At 34.5% G+C, this 24,044-nt stretch overlaps 1 protein-coding gene across 2 annotated transcripts; it reads right to left on the bottom strand.

Annotated features, from left to right (window-relative positions):
• Window positions 1–612: 612 nt before the first annotated feature.
• Window positions 613–21,666, bottom strand: LOC117914011 (pentatricopeptide repeat-containing protein At2g13600-like). Of its 2 annotated transcripts, XM_034829159.1 has the most exons (3): window positions 18,734–21,666; window positions 18,506–18,639; window positions 613–940 (listed from the first exon to the last, which is right to left on the bottom strand). In XM_034829159.1, the coding sequence occupies exon 1, from the start codon at window positions 21,396–21,398 to the stop codon at window positions 18,996–18,998; it is 2,403 nt and encodes an 800-aa protein (XP_034685050.1). In that variant the 5' UTR covers window positions 21,399–21,666; the 3' UTR covers window positions 613–940; window positions 18,506–18,639; window positions 18,734–18,995. The 2 variants fall into 2 exon arrangements, with proteins under 2 accessions (XP_034685050.1, XP_034685051.1); XM_034829160.1 differs by lacking the exon at window positions 18,506–18,639.
• Between the last annotated feature and the right edge of the window lie 2,378 nt (window positions 21,667–24,044).

Genomic DNA, 24,044 nt, shown 5'->3' on the forward strand with positions numbered 1-24,044 from the left:
AGTTTAAGGACGCATTTGATAGTGATTTTAGAAAATGCTTTTAGTTTTTGTAACACTTGAAATTTTTTATTGTTTAAGTATTAGAAAGATCAAAAACACGTTTTAGAATCGCTGTTAAACGTATTCTAAGAACCTGTTTGATAATGATTTTAGAAAATGTTTCCAATATTTTTAATACTTTAAAATTTATACTGTTCAAGTGTTAAAAATAATAAAAACGCTTTCTAAAATCACTACCAAACGTACTCTAAATATGTTTATATACCAACCTATAACCGCCTAAAATCTAAACTCAACTTATGTGTAGCCTTCGTCAAAGTCTTGTACTTATTCTTGGGACGGATAGCTCTTATTAGAGTCGGAAAATTCCAAACCAGTGTATCTTTCAAACAAAATTGTAAATCAAAAGCAAACCATTAATAATTACTTTATAGAAAAATAATATTTAGGTAGGAAGCTCTCTGGCATATCATATTGTGATCTTGTCAAATAGACCATAATGCAACTCCCTTGAAAATGAAGTATTGTTCCTCCTGAAAGTTGATTGATTGGATACACCACTACACATGTAAAACTAATGGACACTCCAAAACTTGCCATTGACAACATCGCTACAAAATTTGTTGGTTCAAACAGGAAGACCAACACCAATTGATTAACATAGGGATATTATCCACAAAATTCTTAACATAAAACCCCAGGATTATGATCTTTGTTGACCCTTTTCAACACATATAAGCTTGAATTCTCGTGTTTCATATAAAATTTTCTGTTTTCAGAAGCAGAAAATAAGGGGTATATCTGAATGCATACTTAGTTATGATCTTGAAATTAACTCTCTTGCATCAAGGCGCACTGCCAGATCCAATCACTGTTAATTGTGGCAGTAGGAGTAACTGGTCTGCTTCAGAGTCTCAAACCAACTTTGAGCATGCATGAGCTGGTGTATTGCATGATAAATAACGATGTTAGATGACGGGAAATACGAAATTGTAGGCATGCACGCTTGATAGAAATCAATTCCACCACATACCAAATTATATGCCTGAATAACCCTGACTACCTTCTTATCAGCAATTTTGAAAGCAAGCCTGGTGCCATAAATCACTATTTTCACTAACAAAAACCTCATTCTTGATTCGCTTATGAGATATTCCATCATTAATTACATTCTTAAGATTTAAAAAAAAAAAAAAAAAATGATGATCATAACTGCAGTAGTTAAATTGTTCTAAAAGCACAAGGAAATTTTCCAAACAATATAGAAATTAGCAGCAAAGGAAAGCCTCGTGGTCAAGAATGTCTTAAATCTTAATACATAAAACCTTTAGGCTTATTTCCAGATTTAATATTGTAAAGACTAACAACTAACACCTTATGCAGCATACAGCTACAAATCTTAAGACTGCAACTAGCAATAGCATAGTGATACCATAATTACATTATCTTCCACCAAATTCAGATGCCTTGTTTTATCTTTATGTATCTGACCAAAGCGTGGCACTGTTATGGTTACTATGCTCTTCTATCATAGCCCTAGACTAAGGCCATCCAGGTGAGTCCACCATTTGCAAGCACCATGAATTTTGAGGCTCAAAGATGCAACGATCAAAATAAAGCATCAGATAAAGCAGCAAGGAATCAAGTATGTGCAAGGCCATGAAGTGTTTAATGCCTGTTCGTGTGTGTGTGTGTGTAAGCACCTAGGGGCAAAGTTATCCTGGGGCTTTAGGGCAAGGAGCAACCAAGGTGTGCACCTAGTGAAGTGGGGTGAAATCTAGTTTGCATGTTCAATTTTATAAATCATTCTCATCCATAATACATTTAATGTTATCAAATATGACTCAAACTTTAAAGCAAGGAACAAAAAGAATCAAAATTCCAGGCATTGAAAAGAAGCATCCAATAAAAAAATGATGCAATTGTTAAAAAAGAAAAAAAGCTTCAATACATAGTTTGAAATTTCAAGAATAATTATATATATAAATATATATATGAGTCGCACCTATAAAAAAAGGCATGTGACTTGGCAGGCAACACGCTGTAGTTAGGGAGTTGCTGTATCTGACTACCTTCTTGGGCCTAGGTGTGCCCTTAACAACATCCATGATTCAGCCTCATTACAATTCTTCATTTTCAATGAGACTTCAAGTCGAGGTGTTGTGATTACATACAATCAAGTAGATGATCTTTCATAAATCTGGAGTTAAACGTCAGACAAGAGAAGATTGGGTGGGAAAGGGAAATTTGCATCATGATAGTCTGTCCAGATCTGAACTGTTCTAGGGTTCCAAGGGTTCAAAATTTATATACAAACATAAAGCACACAAGTTATGCATTGAAAATATCAAGAGAGAGAGAGGCAAGAAAACAAGTATAAATTGGAAATTCTAAAAATAAAAGGCAGATGATTTGTTGGATTTCGGCTAAGAGGTAAAAAAGATCATTGTCCTTAAAGTAGTTCTACGCTCATCTAAGAATATATTTTAATGCAGACAGCAGTGGGCGTTCTATCTTTAAGATTGTATTGCTAGCAGAGGTGCATGCCTTCACAAAGCAGAGATGACAACTTTATATGTTTTGTTGCTTCGAGGAGTTGAGAAGAGTGGTAAAAGAGATGAGCAGAACCACTCTCAAGTGGAAATAGAAGAGAGCTCACAAGGCCTCAAAGAAGGAGAAAAGAGGAGAGAAGCTCTGAGATGGGATTCTGACGGGCCTAGACTGTAGCTATATTTATAGGCTCTCCAAGTGGGGCTCAAATAGGCAAAAGGAGTGATGGAAGGTACAATTGCTACAATCAATTAGTTGATTGATTGACTCTCTGGAAAGGGAAAAAATAAAATAAAGTTGTAAAATGTGGCTCCAATCATGCACGTATACGTGGTGTAACCTCCCTTAGGGTAATGATCCCGGACATGCGCTTGGTTAAATGGTTTCTGGATTAAGGGCCCTTGTAATTGTAAACAATGCTCACATTGTAGTAGGACTAATCATACCTCTGATAAATGTTGGGATAAGTTTGGTCACCTACATGAGCTAATTAGATTGTCTCCTCTTTTGATGATGGAGTTGATGTTCCTAATCTTGTTCAACCTGCATGTGGCAGTAGGGAGTCTATGCTTTATCTTTAGATGATTATAACAAACTTGTGCAACAATCCTCATAAAGTTCTTTGCAATCTAATATCAGTGCCCCTACTACTACCTTAGCACATTTGGATACACTTGCTATTCTTACTGGTTAGTCTTCTTCCCCTTGGATTATAGATTCTGGAGCTTCTAGTCATGTGACTGAAGAGTCCTAATAATATCACTTAACTAAGACTTCTAATATATCCTCGGTCCTTCTTGCTGATAGATCTTCTTCTTCTATCCTTGATCAAGGGATGGTATATCACATTCCCTCATCTCCTTTTAAACTTGATTCTATTCTATATGTACCTAATTTCCTATTAATTTATTATCTGTTAGTTAACTTACTAAACAACTTAATTGTGATGCTATCTTTTTTCCTACTCATTAATTTTTTTAGGATCTCCACATGAAGACAATGATTGGTGGAGAACTTAGGTGAGATAGGCTTTATTATCTCAGTAGTGAGTCTAAATTCTAGTCTCATGATAGAAAGATGTCAAATGCTATTGCTTTCTCTTCGTCTATTATTCCTCTCCAATAGCCTTATAGATTGGGTTATGCCTTTTTTGAGCAATTACATTCCTTAGGATTGTCTCCAAAGTTGTCCAATAAGCTTGAGTGTGAGTTGTGTGAACTTGGCAAACATCATAGGTTATCTTTTCCATCTAGGGTTTGAAAATGACTTATTTCAGTCTAAGTTTGTTCATTTTCCTGTTGTTATTGATATTTCTTTATCTAAGACCTAGAAATTATCACAAGTGTATGAATGGAAAAGACTGGCTACAGACATTGAGGTAGATCAAATTCTATCTCTACCTCCTTTGAATTCTTCAATGGATGATCCTATACTATCACCTATTTTTGTTCTCTCAATTCTCAATGAGTCAAACCTCCATAATGCACTCAGGAAATGTAAACGCAATTGTACTCACTATCCTCTTACTCATTATGTAGTTTTGATAACCTTTCCTCCACTTTTCAGTGTTCTACTCATGCCTTATCTTCGATTTCCATCCCAAGTCTTATCACGAAGCTCTAAATCATACTATGTGGAAAAAGGTCATAGAAGAGAGATGCATGTTCTCCTAAAGAGGCACTTGGGAACTCCTTGATTTGCCTCAAGGAAAGGATGTTGTAGGCCATTGCTGGGTTTTTACTATTAAGTATCATCCAAATGGGACTATAAAAGCAATTGAAAGATCAATTCGTTACTAAGGGGTATACTCAAACTTATGGTGTGGACTATTTTAAAACTTTCTCTCTTGTTGCTCATCTTAAGTTAGTACGTATTTTAATTTCCTTAACTGTTAATTTTAGTTGGCATTTACATCAGTTAGATGTGAAGAATGCATTCTTGTATGGTGATTTTAGTGAGGAAGTCTCTCAACCACCTAGGTTTGTTACTCAGGGGGAATCAACAGTTAGAGTTTGCAAACTAAATAAGGCTATTTAAAGACTAAAGCATTCTACTCAAGCTTGGTTTGATAAATTGAGTTTTATTCTTCTATCATTTAGTTTTAGAAGATGTAATTATGAACACTCAGTATTTGTTCTCAATAGGGAAACTCTCATAGTAGTATTCATTATATATATGGATGATACTATTGTTTCTAAGAGCGATGTTACAGATATTGAAAAAGTGAAAAATTACTTGAAAAATACCTTTTAAGATAAAGGATCTTGAGTTATTGTGTTACTTCTTAGGCATTGAAGTTGCACATAGTAGATGTGAGACTGTTTTGTCCTAAAAGGAAGCATGAATTGGATTTGCTTAATGAAACTAGCATGTTAGGAGTAAAGCCAATTAACACTCCCATGGAGCAAAATGTAAATCTTAATGGAGATGATAGCCTTGTGTTTTCATATGAAAGAAGATATTGGAATCTAGTGTGCAAGCTATTTATTTGACAATTACCAGACCCAGCATTACTTTTCTAGTTAGTACAGTGAGTCAGTTCATAGAAGCACCCAAGCAAATTCATTGAGAAGCAATGTGTAGAATCTTAAGGTAACACTCCTATGGAGCAAAATGTAAATCTTAATGCAGATGATAACCCTGTGTTTTCAGATAAAAGATATCAGAGTCTAGTGGGCAAGCTCATTTATTGGACAATCACCCTACCTAACATTACTTTTCCAGTTAGTACAGTGAGTCAGTTCATGGAAGCACCCAAGCAAATTCATTGAGAAGCAGTAAAATCCTAAGACATCTTACAAGTACTATAGGTATGGGAGTACTCTATAGAAGAAGGTCCAACTCTAACCTTAATGTTGTAAGCCTTTCAGATATGGACTGGACAGGATCCTCAATTCATAAGAGGTCCACTAGTGGGTATTATACCTTTGTTTGTGGTAATCTAGTTACTTGGAGTGGTAAAAAGCAGAATGTAGTAGCTAAATCCGGTGTTGAAGTAGAATACAAGGCCATGACACATACAATGTGGGAGTGAATGAGGATTCAAAACTTGTTACAAGAACTTGGATATTCTCTTGAAAAGTCTATGACTATGTACTATGATAATCAAGTTGCTATTCACATTGTTAGTAAACGATGTTTTCATGAAAGACCAAACATATTGAGTGGACTGTCATTTTATTAGAAAAATTGTGATGAGCAAGAAAATGATAACTCCTTACATCAAGTTTGAAGATCAGTTAGGTGATATGTTTAGTAAAGCTTTATGGAGAAATCTTTTTTTTTTTTTTTTTGTGTTCCAAGTCAGGTCTTGGTAATATGTGTCTAGTATATACACACACACACACACATCTTAAGGATGGACTCTTAGATATAAGTATTAGATACAACATTTCATAGTAAATAATTAACTTGTTATTACCTATATGAGCATACTTCTTGAGATCTCTATTCATGTATTTTAGGTTATCATCATTCTTTGCTTTTGCATTAGGCATAAGCCTCATCCCTCTTGATTTTTTCTACTAATTTTCTACTTAGTGGTTTAGTAAGAGGATTGATCAAATTTAATTAAGACAGAACAAAACCCTAGATATGATCCATGTCTCAAGCAATTGCCTCACAATGTTGTGCCTTCAGCATATATGCCTATTCTTTTTATTAAATATCTTACTCTTAGCCTTAGCTATTGCTACCAAGCTATCATAGTGCATAAACACCAATGGTGTTGATATCTTCTATAACATGATATATGCCAAGAGGTTTATAAGTCATTTAGCCTCAGAACTTGTCTTCTCTAAAGTAATAAATTTGGTCTTTAGTGGACCGAGCAATGCAAATTTGCTTGGAAAACTTCAAAGAAATTGCTCCTCCTTCAAGGGTAAACTTGCCCATTTGTTGATTTCATCTCATTTGCATCACCAATATAGTTAGCATCATTGTAACCTTTAAGCACATTTGAAATCCACTATAGCATAAACCACGGTCAATGGTACCTCTCAAGTACTTAAGTACTCTATAAATAGTATTTTAATGTTCATGGTCAAGAGTTTAGGTGTACTAATTCAATCTACCCACTACATAGACACTGTCAGATCTGGTACAGTTAGTTAAGTACATCAGGCTACTAGTTATTTGACCATACTCTAGTTGGACAATACTATGTTCTCTACTTTTCTTCAGCTATGAGCTGGAATCATAAGAAGTTAACATAAACTTACGGTTAAAGTGTTCAAACTTCCTTGGGATTTTCTCAACATATTGTTCTTAAGAAAAGTTTAAGCTCATCATGTGTTCCAGTTATCTTAATTCCTAGAATCACCACTACCTCTCCCATGTCCTTCATGCCAAAGTTAGACCCTAGGAATCTCTTGGTCTCACAAATGACCTCTAAGCTATTTCCAAGAATCAACATATCATTGACATACAACTAGACAATAACACATGCATTATCTCCTAGTTTAAAATAAACATTTATTAGCATCATGAATGAAAAATCCATTGGATACAAACATGATCAAACTTGTTGTGCCACTATTTAGGCACTTGTTTTAATCCAAATAAGGATTTAACTATCATATACACCTTTGGCTTCTCTTTAGGAACCACATGACTCTTTGCTTGATCCATATGGATTTCCTCTTTCGATTCCCATTCAAGAACCCCAATCTTGACATCCATCTATTATATCACCACATTATGAAAGGAAGCCAGAGTCAATAATACTATAATGGGAGAAAACCCTACTCAAAGGAGCAAAAGTGTCAAATAGTCTACATCTATCCTTTGTATATATTCTTTGGCAACCAACTACGCCTTTTTCCATGGATCCATTTTTTTAATTTCCATTTAAAGATCCATTTACAACCTATTATCTTTGTTTCAGGAGATAGATCCACTACTTACCAAGTATGGTTAAACATGATTAATTTGATTTCACTTTTTATACCCTCCTTCCAGAAGGGTGCATTAAGAGAAGACATCTCTTCTTTATAAGCCTTTGGGTCCTTATCTATTAGGAAAATTTAGAAATCATCTCCAAGGTTTGTTACTTTTATCTCATTTATTTTAATTCAATCTCAGAATGTTCATTAGATTCATAGAGAATTGATTTATGAATTTGATCTTCTCCATTAGTTTTCATAGGAAAAAGAGTCCTAAAGAAATTAGCATTCTTTATTTCTATTATAGTATTTACTTCCGATAAGTTGTTGTCAGACTAAGAATCTATATGCTACATTATTTTCAGCATAACCTATGAACATCACTATAGACATAAAAAAATTTAGTGGATTAAATTACCACTAATTTGGTCTTCAAAATAAATAAATGCAGATCCTATTATGGATAAGTTTCCTTAAAAAAATGAAACTAATCTCCAATTATAAAAAGGATAATAATAATAAGAAGAAGAAAATATTATTATTATTTATCTTGTTGGTGAAACCTAATCTCCAATTATAAAAAGGATAATGATAATAATAAGAAAAGTATTATTATTATTATTATTATTATTATTATTATCATCTTGGTGAAACCTTCAAAAGAAAAAAGTTGCTACAATCAATGAACTAAATCCCTTGAATTAAGCAACTAAAATTTGGGAACTCAAAATTCGAATTCCCTACCTTCACCTATAAGTAGAGGTGATTTCTTTCANAAAACCTCATTCTTGATTCGCTTATGAGATATTCCATCATTAATTACATTCTTAAGATTTAAAAAAATTAAAAAAAAAAAAATGATGATCATAACTGCAGTAGTTAAATTGTTCTAAAAGCACAAGGAAATTTTCCAAACAATATAGAAATTAGCAGCAAAGGAAAGCCTCGTGGTCAAGAATGTCTTAAATCTTAATACATAAAACCTTTAGGCTTATTTCCAGATTTAATATTGTAAAGACTAACAACTAACACCTTATGCAGCATACAGCTACAAATCTTAAGACTGCAACTAGCAATAGCATAGTGATACCATAATTACATTATCTTCCACCAAATTCAGATGCCTTGTTTTATCTTTATGTATCTGACCAAAGCGTGGCACTGTTATGGTTACTATGCTCTTCTATCATAGCCCTAGACTAAGGCCATCCAGGTGAGTCCACCATTTGCAAGCACCATGAATTTTGAGGCTCAAAGATGCAACGATCAAAATAAAGCATCAGATAAAGCAGCAAGGAATCAAGTATGTGCAAGGCCATGAAGTGTTTAATGCCTGTTCGTGTGTGTGTGTGTGTAAGCACCTAGGGGCAAAGTTATCCTGGGGCTTTAGGGCAAGGAGCAACCAAGGTGTGCACCTAGTGAAGTGGGGTGAAATCTAGTTTGCATGTTCAATTTTATAAATCATTCTCATCTATAATACATTTAATGTTATCAAATATGACTCAAAACTTTAAAGCAAGGAACAAAAAGAATCAAAATTCCAGGCATTGAAAAGAAGCATCCAATAAAAAAATGATGCAATTGTTAAAAAAGAAAAAAAGCTTCAATACATAGTTTGAAATTTCAAGAATAATTATATATATAAATATATATATGAGTCGCACCTATAAAAAAAGGCATGTGACTTGGCAGGCAACACGCTGTAGTTAGGGAGTTGCTGTATCTTGGGCCTAGGTGTGCCCTTAACAACATCCATGATTCAGCCTCATTACAATTCTTCATTTTCAATGAGACTTCAAGTTGAGGTGTTGTGATTACATACAATCAAGTAGATGATCTTTCATAAATCTGGAGTTAAACGTCAGACAAGAGAAGATTGGGGTGGGAAAGGGAAATTTGCATCATGATAGTCTGTCCAGATCTGAACTGTTCTAGGGTTCCAAGGGTTCAAAATTTATATACAAACATAAAGCACACAAGTTATGCATTGAAAATATCAAGAGAGAGAGAGGCAAGAAAACAAGTATAAATTGGAAATTCTAAAAATAAAAGGCAGATGATTTGTTGGATTTCGGCTAAGAGGTAAAAAAGATCATTGTCCTTAAAGTAGTTCTACGCTCATCTAAGAATATATTTTAATGCAGACAGCAGTGGGCGTTCTATCTTTAAGATTGTATTGCTAGCAGAGGTGCATGCCTTCACAAAGCAGAGATGACAACTTTATATGTTTTGTTGCTTCGAGGAGTTGAGAAGAGTGGTAAAAGAGATGAGCAGAACCACTCTCAAGTGGAAATAGAAGAGAGCTCACAAGGCCTCAAAGAAGGAGAAAAGAGGAGAGAAGCTCTGAGATGGGATTCTGACGGGCCTAGACTGTAGCTATATTTATAGGCTCTCCAAGTGGGGCTCAAATAGGCAAAAGGAGTGATGGAAGGTACAATTGCTACAATCAATTAGTTGATTGATTGACTCTCTGGAAAGGGAAAAAATAAAATAAAGTTGTAAAATGTGGCTCCAATCATGCACGTATACGTGGTGTAACCTCCCTTAGGGTAATGATCCCGGACATGCGCTTGGTTAAATGGTTTCTGGATTAAGGGCCCTTGTAATTGTAAACAATGCTCACATTGTAGTAGGACTAATCATACCTCTGATAAATGTTGGGATAAGTTTGGTCACCTACATGAGCTAATTAGATTGTCTCCTCTTTTGATGATGGAGTTGATGTTCCTAATCTTGTTCAACCTGCATGTGGCAGTAGGGAGTCTATGCTTTATCTTTAGATGATTATAACAAACTTGTGCAACAATCCTCATAAAGTTCTTTGCAATCTAATATCAGTGCCCCTACTACTACCTTAGCACATTTGGATACACTTGCTATTCTTACTGGTTAGTCTTCTTCCCCTTGGATTATAGATTCTGGAGCTTCTAGTCATGTGACTGAAGAGTCCTAATAATATCACTTAACTAAGACTTCTAATATATCCTCGGTCCTTCTTGCTGATAGATCTTCTTCTTCTATCCTTGATCAAGGGATGGTATATCACATTCCCTCATCTCCTTTTAAACTTGATTCTATTCTATATGTACCTAATTTCCTATTAATTTATTATCTGTTAGTTAACTTACTAAACAACTTAATTGTGATGCTATCTTTTTTCCTACTCATTAATTTTTTTAGGATCTCCACATGAAGACAATGATTGGTGGAGAACTTAGGTGAGATAGGCTTTATTATCTCAGTAGTGAGTCTAAATTCTAGTCTCATGATAGAAAGATGTCAAATGCTATTGCTTTCTCTTCGTCTATTATTCCTCTCCAATAGCCTTATAGATTGGGTTATGCCTTTTTTGAGCAATTACATTCCTTAGGATTGTCTCCAAAGTTGTCCAATAAGCTTGAGTGTGAGTTGTGTGAACTTGGCAAACATCATAGGTTATCTTTTCCATCTAGGGTTTGAAAATGACTTATTTCAGTCTAAGTTTGTTCATTTTCCTGTTGTTATTGATATTTCTTTATCTAAGACCTAGAAATTATCACAAGTGTATGAATGGAAAAGACTGGCTACAGACATTGAGGTAGATCAAATTCTATCTCTACCTCCTTTGAATTCTTCAATGGATGATCCTATACTATCACCTATTTTTGTTCTCTCAATTCTCAATGAGTCAAACCTCCATAATGCACTCAGGAAATGTAAACGCAATTGTACTCACTATCCTCTTACTCATTATGTAGCTTTTGATAACCTTTCCTCCACTTTTCAGTGTTCTACTCATGCCTTATCTTCGATTTCCATCCCAAGTCTTATCACGAAGCTCTAAATCATACTATGTGGAAAAAGGTCATAGAAGAGAGATGCATGTTCTCCTAAATAGAGGCACTTGGGAACTCCTTGATTTGCCTCAAGGAAAGGATGTTGTAGGCCATTGCTGGGTTTTTACTATTAAGTATCATCCAAATGGGACTATAAAAGCAATTGAAAGATCAATTCGTTACTAAGGGGTATACTCAAACTTATGGTGTGGACTATTTTAAAACTTTCTCTCTTGTTGCTCATCTTAAGTTAGTACGTATTTTAATTTCCTTAACTGTTAATTTTAGTTGGCATTTACATCAGTTAGATGTGAAGAATGCATTCTTGTATGGTGATTTTAGTGAGGAAGTCTCTCAACCACCTAGGTTTGTTACTCAGGGGGAATCAACAGTTAGAGTTTGCAAACTAAATAAGGCTATTTAAAGACTAAAGCATTCTACTCAAGCTTGGTTTGATAAATTGAGTTTTATTCTTCTATCATTTAGTTTTAGAAGATGTAATTATGAACACTCAGTATTTGTTCTCAATAGGGAAACTCTCATAGTAGTATTCATTATATATATGGATGATACTATTGTTTCTAAGAGCGATGTTACAGATATTGAAAAAGTGAAAAATTACTTGAAAAATACCTTTTAAGATAAAGGATCTTGAGTTATTGTGTTACTTCTTAGGCATTGAAGTTGCACATAGTAGATGTGAGACTGTTTTGTCCTAAAAGGAAGCATGAATTGGATTTGCTTAATGAAACTAGCATGTTAGGAGTAAAGCCAATTAACACTCCCATGGAGCAAAATGTAAATCTTAATGGAGATGATAGCCTTGTGTTTTCATATGAAAGAAGATATTGGAATCTAGTGTGCAAGCTATTTATTTGACAATTACCAGACCCAGCATTACTTTTCTAGTTAGTACAGTGAGTCAGTTCATAGAAGCACCCAAGCAAATTCATTGAGAAGCAATGTGTAGAATCTTAAGGTAACACTCCTATGGAGCAAAATGTAAATCTTAATGCAGATGATAACCCTGTGTTTTCAGATAAAAGATATCAGAGTCTAGTGGGCAAGCTCATTTATTTGACAATCACCCTACCTAACATTACTTTTCCAGTTAGTACAGTGAGTCAGTTCATGGAAGCACCCAAGCAAATTCATTGAGAAGCAGTAAAATCCTAAGACATCTTACAAGTACTATAGGTATGGGAGTACTCTATAGAAGAAGGTCCAACTCTAACCTTAATGTTGTAAGCCTTTCAGATATGGACTGGACAGGATCCTCAATTCATAAGAGGTCCACTAGTGGGTATTATACCTTTGTTTGTGGTAATCTAGTTACTTGGAGTGGTAAAAAGCAGAATGTAGTAGCTAAATCCGGTGTTGAAGTAGAATACAAGGCCATGACACATACAATGTGGGAGTGAATGAGGATTCAAAACTTGTTACAAGAACTTGGATATTCTCTTGAAAAGTCTATGACTATGTACTATGATAATCAAGTTGCTATTCACATTGTTAGTAAACGATGTTTTCATGAAAGACCAAACATATTGAGTGGACTGTCATTTTATTAGAAAAATTGTGATGAGCAAGAAAATGATAACTCCTTACATCAAGTTTGAAGATCAGTTAGGTGATATGTTTAGTAAAGCTTTATGGAGAAATCTTTTTTTTTTTTTTTTTGTGTTCCAAGTCAGGTCTTGGTAATATGTGTCTAGTATATACACACACACACACACATCTTAAGGATGGACTCTTAGATATAAGTATTAGATACAACATTTCATAGTAAATAATTAACTTGTTATTACCTATATGAGCATACTTCTTGAGATCTCTATTCATGTATTTTAGGTTATCATCATTCTTTGCTTTTGCATTAGGCATAAGCCTCATCCCTCTTGATTTTTCTTCTACTAATTTTCTACTTAGTGGTTTAGTAAGAGGATTGATCAAATTTAATTAAGACAGAACAAAACCCTAGATATGATCCATGTCTCAAGCAATTGCCTCACAATGTTGTGCCTTCAGCATATATGCCTATTCTTTTTATTAAATATCTTACTCTTAGCCTTAGCTATTGCTACCAAGCTATCATAGTGCATAAACACCAATGGTGTTGATATCTTCTATAACATGATATATGCCAAGAGGTTTATAAGTCATTTAGCCTCAGAACTTGTCTTCTCTAAAGTAATAAATTTGGTCTTTAGTGGACCGAGCAATGCAAATTTGCTTGGAAAACTTCAAAGAAATTGCTCCTCCTTCAAGGGTAAAGACTTGCCCATTTGTTGATTTCATCTCATTTGCATCACCAATATAGTTAGCATCATTGTAACCTTTAAGCACATTTGAAATCCACTATAGCATAAACCACGGTCAATGGTACCTCTCAAGTACTTAAGTACTCTATAAATAGTATTTTAATGTTCATGGTCAAGAGTTTAGGTGTACTAATTCAATCTACCCACTACATAGACACTGTCAGATCTGGTACAGTTAGTTAAGTACATCAGGCTACTAGTTATTTGACCATACTCTAGTTGGACAATACTATGTTCTCTACTTTTCTTCAGCTATGAGCTGGAATCATAAGAAGTTAACATAAACTTACGGTTAAAGTGTTCAAACTTCCTTGGGATTTTCTCAACATATTGTTCTTAAGAAAGTTTAAGCTCATCATGTGTTCCAGTTATCTTAATTCCTAGAATCACCTCTACCTCTCCCATGTCCTTCATGCCAAAGTTAGACCCTAGGAATCTCTTGGTCTCACAAATGACCTCTAAGCTATTTCCAAGAATCAACATATCATTGACATACAACTAGACAATAACACATGCATTATCTCCTAGTTTAAAATAAACACATTTATTAGCATCATGAATGAAAAATCCATTGGATACAAACATGATCAAACTTGTTGTGCCACTATTTAGGCACTTGTTTTAATCCAAATAAGGATTTAACTATCATATACACCTTTGGCTTCTCTTTAGGAACCACATGACTCTTTGCTTGATCCATATGGATTTCCTCTTTCGATTCCCATTCAAGAACCCAATCTTGACATCCATCTATTATATCACCACATTATGAAAGGAAGCCAGAGTCAATAATACTATAATGGAGAAAACCCTACTCAAAGGAGCAAAAGTGTCAAAATAGTCTACATCTATCCTTTGTATATATTCTTTGGCAACCAACTACGCCTTTTTCCATGGATCCATTTTTTTTAATTTCCATTTAAAGATCCATTTACAACCTATTATCTTTGTTTCAGGAGATAGATCCACTACTTACCAAGTATGGTTAAACATGATTAATTTGATTTCACTTTTTATACCCTCCTTCCAGAAGGGTGCATTAAGAGAAGACATCTCTTCTTTATAAGCCTTTGGGTCCTTATCTATTAGGAAAATTTAGAAATCATCTCCAAGGTTTGTTACTTTTATCTCATTTATTTCTTAATTCAATCTCAGAATGTTCATTAGATTCATAGAGAATTGATTTATGAATTTGATCTTCTCCATTAGTTTTCATAGGAAAAAGAGTCCTAAAGAAATTAGCATTCTTTATTTCTATTATAGTATTTACTTCCGATAAGTTGTTGTCAGACTAAGAATCTATATGCTACATTATTTTCAGCATAACCTATGAACATCACTATAGACATAAAAAAATTTAGTGGATTAAATTACCACTAATTTGGTCTTCAAAATAAATAAATGCAGATCCTATTATGGATAAGTTTCCTTAAAAAAATGAAACTAATCTCCAATTATAAAAAGGATAATAATAATAAGAAGAAGAAAAATATTATTATTATTATTATCTTGTTGGTGAAACCTAATCTCCAATTATAAAAAGGATAATGATAATAATAAGAAAAGTATTATTATTATTATTATTATTATTATTATTATCATCTTGGTGAAACCTTCAAAAGAAGAAAAGTTGCTACAATCAATGAACTAAATCCCTTGAATTAAGCAACTAAAATTTGGGAACTCAAAATTCGAATTCCCTACCTTCACCTATAAGTAGAGGTGATTTCTTTCAAGAAAAAAGAAAAAATGGGAGAAAATAAGAAATCAGAAAAATCCAGAAAGGAAAATCCTAAAGAAAAAATCCAAAGGCAACTTTGTATGGGGAAAGAGGCTTCACAACAAAAGAAAAAGTTTCATCAAATCTCTGTGCAAGTTCAGTAAACGGCAAAAGGACTACACATGTGTTCTTCGCTATTCAACAAGTTCATTCGGGAAAAAGCCACTTATGGCCCTTGATTGATCTTCAAAATCAAGAAAACGTCATTCTCATTCTTCAAGTTGTGATCAAAGCAAAATAATCGGAGGGCAAATATTATTTTGGAAAGAATATTATTTTTGAGATTGTACCCACAATATTTTTATTTTAATAAATATTTTATTCACATTATTTTTTGCTATTGTTTTACTAATTTCACAACACTTTTACGAAATTTGTGCGTACAATTACATCAACGGTTTTAGGACCTAATTTTCATCTCTTAGGTTGAGCTAAGAGAACCTTTGCAAAGCACCCCCACATGTTGAGGTATGCTAGGTGCATGGCCTTTCCATAGCTCATATGGCGTTTTACCAATTTTCTTATAGGGCATCCTACTTTGAATGTGAGACACAGAGAAAATAGTTTTTCCCCCATAAGTTTAAGGTTTTTCTTGAAGTTACAAACATGATATTCATTGTCTTTTAAGGTCCTACTCTTCCTTTCTACCACTCTATTAGATTATGCGGATTATAATGAAGTAATCTCATGAATGATCCTATGTTTTTCAACAAAAGGTCTTGAAAGGGTTAGACTCATATTCTCCTCTCCCTATTGGTTTTGAGTTTGTCAACCTTCTTACTTAGTAGGTTTTCTACTTCCATTTTATATTTTATGAAAGCCCCTCCGGTTTCACCTTTGTCTCTCAAGAGGTATACTCTTCTATACCTTGAGTAGTCATCTATAAAAGTTATGAAAAGAATCTTTCACCACCTATAGTCATTGTATTTTTAAGATTTCTTAAGTCGCTATGAATTAGACTTCAATCTCTTTCAATAGTTTTATATGTTTTTTTCAATGATTTTATACCCCACATTTCCCAAGGTTTTTGAGAGCTATTTTAGGAATTAATCTAGTGTCAATCATTTTCTTCATTTATGAAAAAAAAAGTTAATATATCCTAGTCTAATGTGTCACACTCTAGAGGAATCAACTTAGTAACCACTAGTAGAAGCATTATCATCAATAACAAGTTCCGAAAAATTCAACATAAAGAGGCCATAATTATAGTATCCCTTCCTAACAAATATATCACTCTTGGTGAATGATCTTATCTAACTTGAACATGATCTTTACCCTTATTTTCCCAAGTAGAGAAACCAATTCCAAATTTCAATGAATGTTAGACACGTGAAGGACATCATTAAAGGCAAGTACTTTGCCTAAGGTTGGCTTGAGAAGAACCTTCCCTTTACCAATCACGAGTGAAGGTTGTAAGCCACCCATGCATACCTGTTCCTCGCCTTCCCCTATTGTAGTATAAGAGGAAAATGCACATCCATTTCCACAAATGTGCCTAGTAGCATTAGAATCTACCACTTAGTCCTTCACATTGGTGATTATGTGCACCTCAGAGGAGACTATAACAACTATCACCTTTGTCTATACCAGGTTTGGCCTTAAGGATGAACTCCTCACTCATCTTTCTATGGCGGCATTATGTAGTGTGGTGCATAAGCTTCCCACAAATGAAACAGCTTCATTCTTCATTATTGTGGGGTTTTGAACCTTTTTTACTGAGTTAGGCTTGGACTTCTATTTTTGAACCTATTGTTTTGGTTCAGCTTATCCAACATTTCTTTAGCATGCTTGAGAGGGGTTAAATAATTCATTTGACAAGTACTCAAAATTACATGGCGAACTTGCTTGCTACCATTTTCCTATGCAAGCAAATTTTCAGAATTATCTTCTAGTTTGGCATAAGTCAAAATATGTCCTAGGTTCACAACATTTATGGTTAAAACAACTCTTTCTTGTCATCTTTTGAAAAAGTCCCATTAAAGGGATTGATCTTTTAGGGGTCGGATCTAGTGTGAACTAGAGATGCCTCCATATTAGAAATACTTTTAAGATTATTGGAAATATTGAGAGAGAGAGAGAGGGGGGAGGGGGGCTGCGGAGGGGGCGCAATAACACAAGTATAGACTATAAATTTCTAAAAATAAAAGGCCTATAACTTATCGGATTTCAGCTAAGGTGTGATAGGTTACTGTCCTTAAAGTAGTTCTACCCTCTATCCCAATGCAATAGAGCAGTAGTTGGTGTTCTACCTGTAGGATTCAACAACCAGAATTGCTTGAGGTGCACTCCTTAGAAGAGTAGAGACGACAGCTCTGGACATTCTGTTCCTCTAAGGAGTCAAGAAGAGTGGTAAAAGAGATCAGTAGAACCACTCTTGATTGTAAGTAGAAGAGAGCTCAAAAGGTCTCATAGAAGCAGAGAAGAAGAGAGAAGAGAAGTTCTAAGAAGAGGATACTGAGAAGCCTAGACTACAACTGTATTTATAGACTCTTGATGCTAAGTCAAATAGGTAGTAGAAAGACTGATGAAAGGCGTGATTGCTACAACCAATTAGTTTATTGATTTCAATTGAATGGATAATTGATTGATTCAATCAAGGAGGAAATCACTATCTGGTTGATTGAATCAAAATGACAATCAAGGCTCAAATATGGTACAGTTTGACTCTTTGGAAAGGAAAAAATAAAGTTATAATCACAAGGCATCATAAAAGGAGAGAAGAGGAGAGGAGAAAAGCTCTAAGATGGGGATATTGAGACAGTTAGACTGCAACTGTATTTATAGATCTCCGGGCTAGCTTAAATAGGCAGGAGTGATGGAAGGCACAATTGCTACAATCAATTAGCAAATTGATTTCAATCAAATGGTTGAAATCAAATGGCTAATTGATTAATCCAATCAAGGAGGAAATCACTATATGATTCATTTCAATCAAAATGGCATTCACTTAAATCTAGTTAGCAAATATTGTAAAATTTGAGGAGAGTTGTAGGTGTTAAGGTGTTGATACACGGGTAAATAACATGATTCTCCCCATTTATATTTGTAATAATTCTGAATTCATCACAGAAATAACATAACACACATTGGTAAAATGCATGCATAACCATGCCTATTGTATTACGGTCCGAGATTCTAAGTACGATCTTTCAGTACCTCAATATAGTTTGGCAGCAACCAACTACTGTGGAAGGATGAAATCAAAATCATAGCATGGTTGAGAGTTAAATCAGCTTTGTTGTACACATGCATGATGTCGTGTCCTATAATTCAATTCAATAGGTTCCATCCTGAACATCCGCAATATTAGAACCCTAATCAATTAGAAGAAAACAAAAACTGTAAACAGGGCAAGGGAATGGGATAAATGAATGGAAAGAATACCTGACAACATCACTAGTGGAGACAATCTCATACCAGACCCACTTAACAGCCATCTTCAATTCTCCAGAGGTGCACTGTGCTTCATGCTTTTCCAATGCTGAGGATTATATTCAGTTAACTGTCCGCAGGGATCACTGCACCCATTACTTTAGACTGAGAAAGCATGGTGAAACCATGTAGTTCTCTGCATATTTTTTTCCATATTTTGTCTACCTGAAACAGCATGATTTCTATCTGTCCACTTGTATGTGCTATCAATCCATCACATTTCTACCACACTGAGACCTGGTTTCTTCATCAGCCTCCGGTCTTCAAACTCTCTCCTCAACTTTGCTTTTTCATCCCATCTCTTGCCTGAGGCATATAAATTTGATAGCAACGTCCGATAACCACAATTATCAGGTGCTAATTTTAGTAGTTTTTCTCCAGCAAGCAAACCAAGCTCCATGTTCATGTTCATCCTACATGCACTCAGAAGAGCTCCCCAAACAGCATCACAATCCCATAAAGCATCACCATCAGAATTCTGATGGAGCCCATTTTCTATTAATTGATATGCTTCTTCCAACCTCCCTGCTCGTGCATGCATGTCAATAATACAAGTCCAATGCTCCAAACCCGGCTCGATTTTGTACTTTCTCATCATCATATCAAAGTACCAGCAACCTTCTTCAATCAAGCCAGAATGACTACAAGATGAGAGTAAAGAAGTAAATGTGATGGAATTAGGCCTGTAGCCATCTTCTTCCATATGAGACACAAGCTCACATGCTTCTCTCCCTTGACCATTCATTCCACATCCAGCAATCATTATATTCCAGGAGCTTTGGTCCCTCAAATTACCCATCTGCATAAACAAGCTTCTTGCCTTTTCTATAAAACCAGTTTTTGCATATGCATCAATTAGAGAATTCATGACCAGTGTTTCAGAGTCAAGTCCTAGCTTAGATATGAAACCATGGGCAATTTCAGCACCACAACTGGTCAAAATAGCTGCAGAGGCCTGAATGAATGAGATCATTGTGACTGAATCTGGTTTGTACTGATTTTCTGACTGCATCTGGCAGAAAACTCTCATGGCCATGGCAGAGTCACCAATTTTGACATACCCAAAAAGCATTGTGTTCCATGTGACAACATTCTTGAGAGACATTTCATTGAAAAGGAGTTGTGAACTTTTCACACAACCAAATCTCATATACATGTCTATTATTGCGTTTCCCACAGTAAGGTGCGGAGAAAAACCTTTAGAAAGGCAATAGCAATGGACCATAGTCCCTTCCTTCAGTGATCCGATTTCACCACAGGATTGAAATAACATGACCATTGTGATTGCATCTGGAAACACCTTGCTTTGAAGCATTTCAAGGAACAGGAGCATGCTTTTGTCAGCATGGTGATTCAGATTATTCCCTGCAATCATTGCATTCCATGTAGCAGTGTTTGGTTTTTTAATGCCAGAGAACAAGGATTTGGCTGCCTTCATATCTAGACACTTCCCATATGCATCCACCATTGCTGTTCCTAGAACAACATCTCCATCCATGTCAAGGCCTTTCTTTACAATGAATGAGTGGATTGATTGGATTCTTCTTATATCTGCTAAGCTTGCATAAGCAGGAACCACATTGGCAAATGTGACTGCATCAGGTTTCAGATTTGACTCTGAAATCATTCTTTCATAGAGTAATGTTGCCTTCTGATCATAACCATTGTGTGAATAACCTGCAATCAATGAGTTCCATGAAACCAAACTCCTGTCAAATAATTCCTCTTCAAATATGGTCTGAGCACACTCAACTCTATCACACTTCGCATACATATTGACCATAGCTGTTCCAAGACGGAGGTCAGAAATTAATCCTGTGCAAATCAAGTGCCCATGAATACTTTTTCCTAGATCAAGGTTCCCAATTTGTCCACAAGCCAACAATAAACCTAAAAATGTAATTCGGTTTGGAAACAAATCTTCAGCACTTTTCATGGATAAGAAAAGGTTGAATGCTTCAGCCCAATTACCATTCCGTGCATATGCTGTAATCAACGAATTCCAAGACACTATATCTCTTTTCGGCATGTCACAGAAAACGCGTCTCCCAAAATCTATCTTTCCAATCTTAATATACATTGAAATCAAGGAATTCAAAATTGATACATTCCTATCAAACCCATTTTCAATTAGAAACTCATGAACCAACGTTCCCTTTTTCAGGTTTCCCAATTCACCACAAGCCATAATTACATAAAATGCAGAATCCAAAGAAGGTAACAAACCCACATCTAGCATCTGTTCAAAGAGAACCAACACCTCATCATAAAACCCATTTGACCCAAAACCGGAAACTAAAGAATTAAACAAATCTTCATCTCTAATGGGCATTTCTTCAAACACACCGTAAGCATCCCAAACATGCCCAAACTTCATATACATGCGGATTAAACTATTTCCGACACCCACCCAATTCCCGAATCCGCACTTCATTAAATACCCATGAATTAGAAACCCAAAATTTGGATGAGGGAGATAAGCACATGACTTGATGAGCGGAGGGAAGATGAGTATGTCTGGTTTCAGCCACGAAGGTGAAAGGAGAAGCTTCTTGAAGAGGAAAACGGATTGCAAGAATCGACGATTTCCTGCAAAAGTCTTGATAAGGGAATACATGGATTTGTGGTCTTGACGGTAAGCAATTCAAAGGAGAAACGCTTGCAACTCTTGAAGCATGTGACAGTGGATATGGCGGAGGAGAGGAATCGATAGAGGAACCAATTGAAGTGAGTGTGAGAAGCAATTTTGGGCAGTGAAAATAAAGGAAATTGTGTTTTTTGTAGTTGGTTTTGCAGATTTGGCATTGGCGGGAAATGGAAGTTATGTTTCAACTTTCAGTTGTTTACGGTTGGATGATTTTAGCATCAGCTGTTGGCTTCAAGAAGAGAACTACATTTGGCTACCTCTTTTCAATAATAACTTGGAGAGAAATCCTCAGTGTTCCAAAGAGATAAAAATGTATTTATTAGCAAATTGTGATGCAAAATTGCTAATAAGATTTAGAGTGCATTTGGTAATGATTTTAGAAAATGTTTTTAATCTTTGTAACACTTGAATATTTTTATCATTCAAATATTAAAAATGTTAAAAATATTTCTTATAATCACTGTCAAACGTATTCTTATTGGGAAAAAAATATACTTCCTAATTTTCAATTTTAATTTATAGTAGATTTATGCTATGGAACCATTTATATATAGTTGAGGGCTTTTTTTTTTTTTTTTTTAAATAAAAAAAAACATAATTAAAAAAAAAATATTTTTTAAAATACCACATTTTCAAAAATATTTTCAAATCTATGAAACTTTGTACCAATAAAGACGCATATAAATTTTAATGTATTTTGTTAAAGTCGTGATTTGAAGATATGATTTTAGTGCATTCTATTGAAGTGGTAATTTGAAGATAGAGTTTAATGTATTTAATTAAAATTATATCTTCAAAATAAGATTCAATATAAAATATTGAAGTCCTCATTAAAATAAAATAGGGTTATTTGGATAGGTGACTCAAAATAAAGGTAAAATTGTAAAAGTAACCTCACCAGTTAATTGTTTTGAGAGAGGACCTAATTTGGACATTTTTACCCTTATTTATTTACCTCCAAAAACACATAAGATCCCCCACCAAAGACATGATATCCCTTCAAAAGCAGAAAACTTTTTAGTTTTACCTCTCTCATCAATACTACATCTCTCTCATCAACACTGTGAGTACTTCCCTATATACCATCTCTGTAACCCACCAATAAAATTGAGTGAAGAGAAGCAGAAAAGAGTAGAGAAACAGAGAAGAGTAAAATCCCCCACCAAAGCCATGATATCTCTCCAAAAGCAAAACATTTTAGTTTTACCTCTCTCATCGGTACTACATCTGTTTGCATATCTCTCACTAACATTGTGAGTACGTTCGTATACACCATTACTGCAACCCACCATCAAAATTGAGGTAATAGAAGTAGAGCAGATTAAAGAAAAACATATGGCGAGGTCAAATGAAGGTATGTAAACCAATTTGGGAAAAAAAATTACCTTAGTTTTGCTATTCTCAACATTATTTGGTTGTAGGGAAAAAAATGAAATTTTTAGAGTAAACATGAGTGAAATTTTTTGTCAAAAAGATTTGTACGAAAAAAGTAAAGTTCGTATTTAACATGTAAAAATTGGACGTAACTAGTGTTAAGTTCTTTATATATAAAACTTGAAGATAGTTGAGTACAGTTCAACATGTTAATCAACAACTTTGCGGGATTGAGTTACTTATCCAAATAACTACTATTTTAATATTATTTTTTTGTATCAATAATTCAATTTATTTATTTATTTATTTTTGTTACAATGATTGATGAAGTGCGAATAATGCTTTTGTATGAAGGAGATTGGGTGCAAAATGGAAACATGTACTACTTTGAAGGCTGCCAAGGCAAAGGTATTGAACTTAAGAAGACTACAACATATGAGGAATAATTGAAGATTGTTTGTCACATTTTGAAAGTAGATCCAACAAAGCACAATATTTCGATGAAGTATGTATTCAATGGCAATATAACATCCACTCCTATACAACTAAGAAATGATGGAGATGTGAAAATTTTCATTCGTTTAAATTGTACTGATGGTAAGTTGTCAGTTCCATTATGTATCACAATAGAGAAAAGAAGTGGCAATCATGGGTATGAATCAATCATCAACATTGATTTTGGCTCTCATACTTTATCTAGGGTTGAGAAAGAAATCAATATGGACCCAATATTCATAAATAGTAGTGAATCTTTGAATGGTTTTGATGATGGAAATAGAACAAGGTTGAACTATGATCCACTTAATTGTTTTGATTCTCATAACTTGAATATGAACAAGGATGATGAAAATGGTGGAATGAATGTCAACCCGAACAAGGATAGCCAAGTAATGCAAATTGATGTAATGGAAAAGGCAATAATGGAATATGAAAGTCATGTAGAACAAAGCATAGAGGAACCATTTATAGTTGGTAATAGTGAAACTGGTGATGACTACATGGAAGAGCACCAAATATACTCCAATAAGAAAGAATTGCAGAAGAAGTTGTGCATGATTGCTTTGAAAAGAAAGTTTCAGTTCAAAACATTAAAATCTTCGACCAAGTTATTATCTGTTGGATGTGTCAATAAAGAATGCAAGTGGCGACTTCGTGCAATCAAATTGGGAAATTATGATCTATTTCAAATAAGGAAATATCATTCAACACACACTTGTAGCTTGGATATGATATCCCGTGATC

Source organism: Vitis riparia, chromosome 5 (assembly GCF_004353265.1).
Source record: "Vitis riparia cultivar Riparia Gloire de Montpellier isolate 1030 chromosome 5, EGFV_Vit.rip_1.0, whole genome shotgun sequence".
Classification (NCBI taxonomy): Eukaryota; Viridiplantae; Streptophyta; class Magnoliopsida; order Vitales; family Vitaceae; genus Vitis; species Vitis riparia.

Bases quoted from the DNA above. Each gene is read 5' to 3' on its own strand.
- LOC117914011 (XM_034829160.1), bottom strand. From the start codon at position 21,398: ATGTATTCCCTTATCAAGACTTTTGCAGGAAATCGTCGATTCTTGCAA.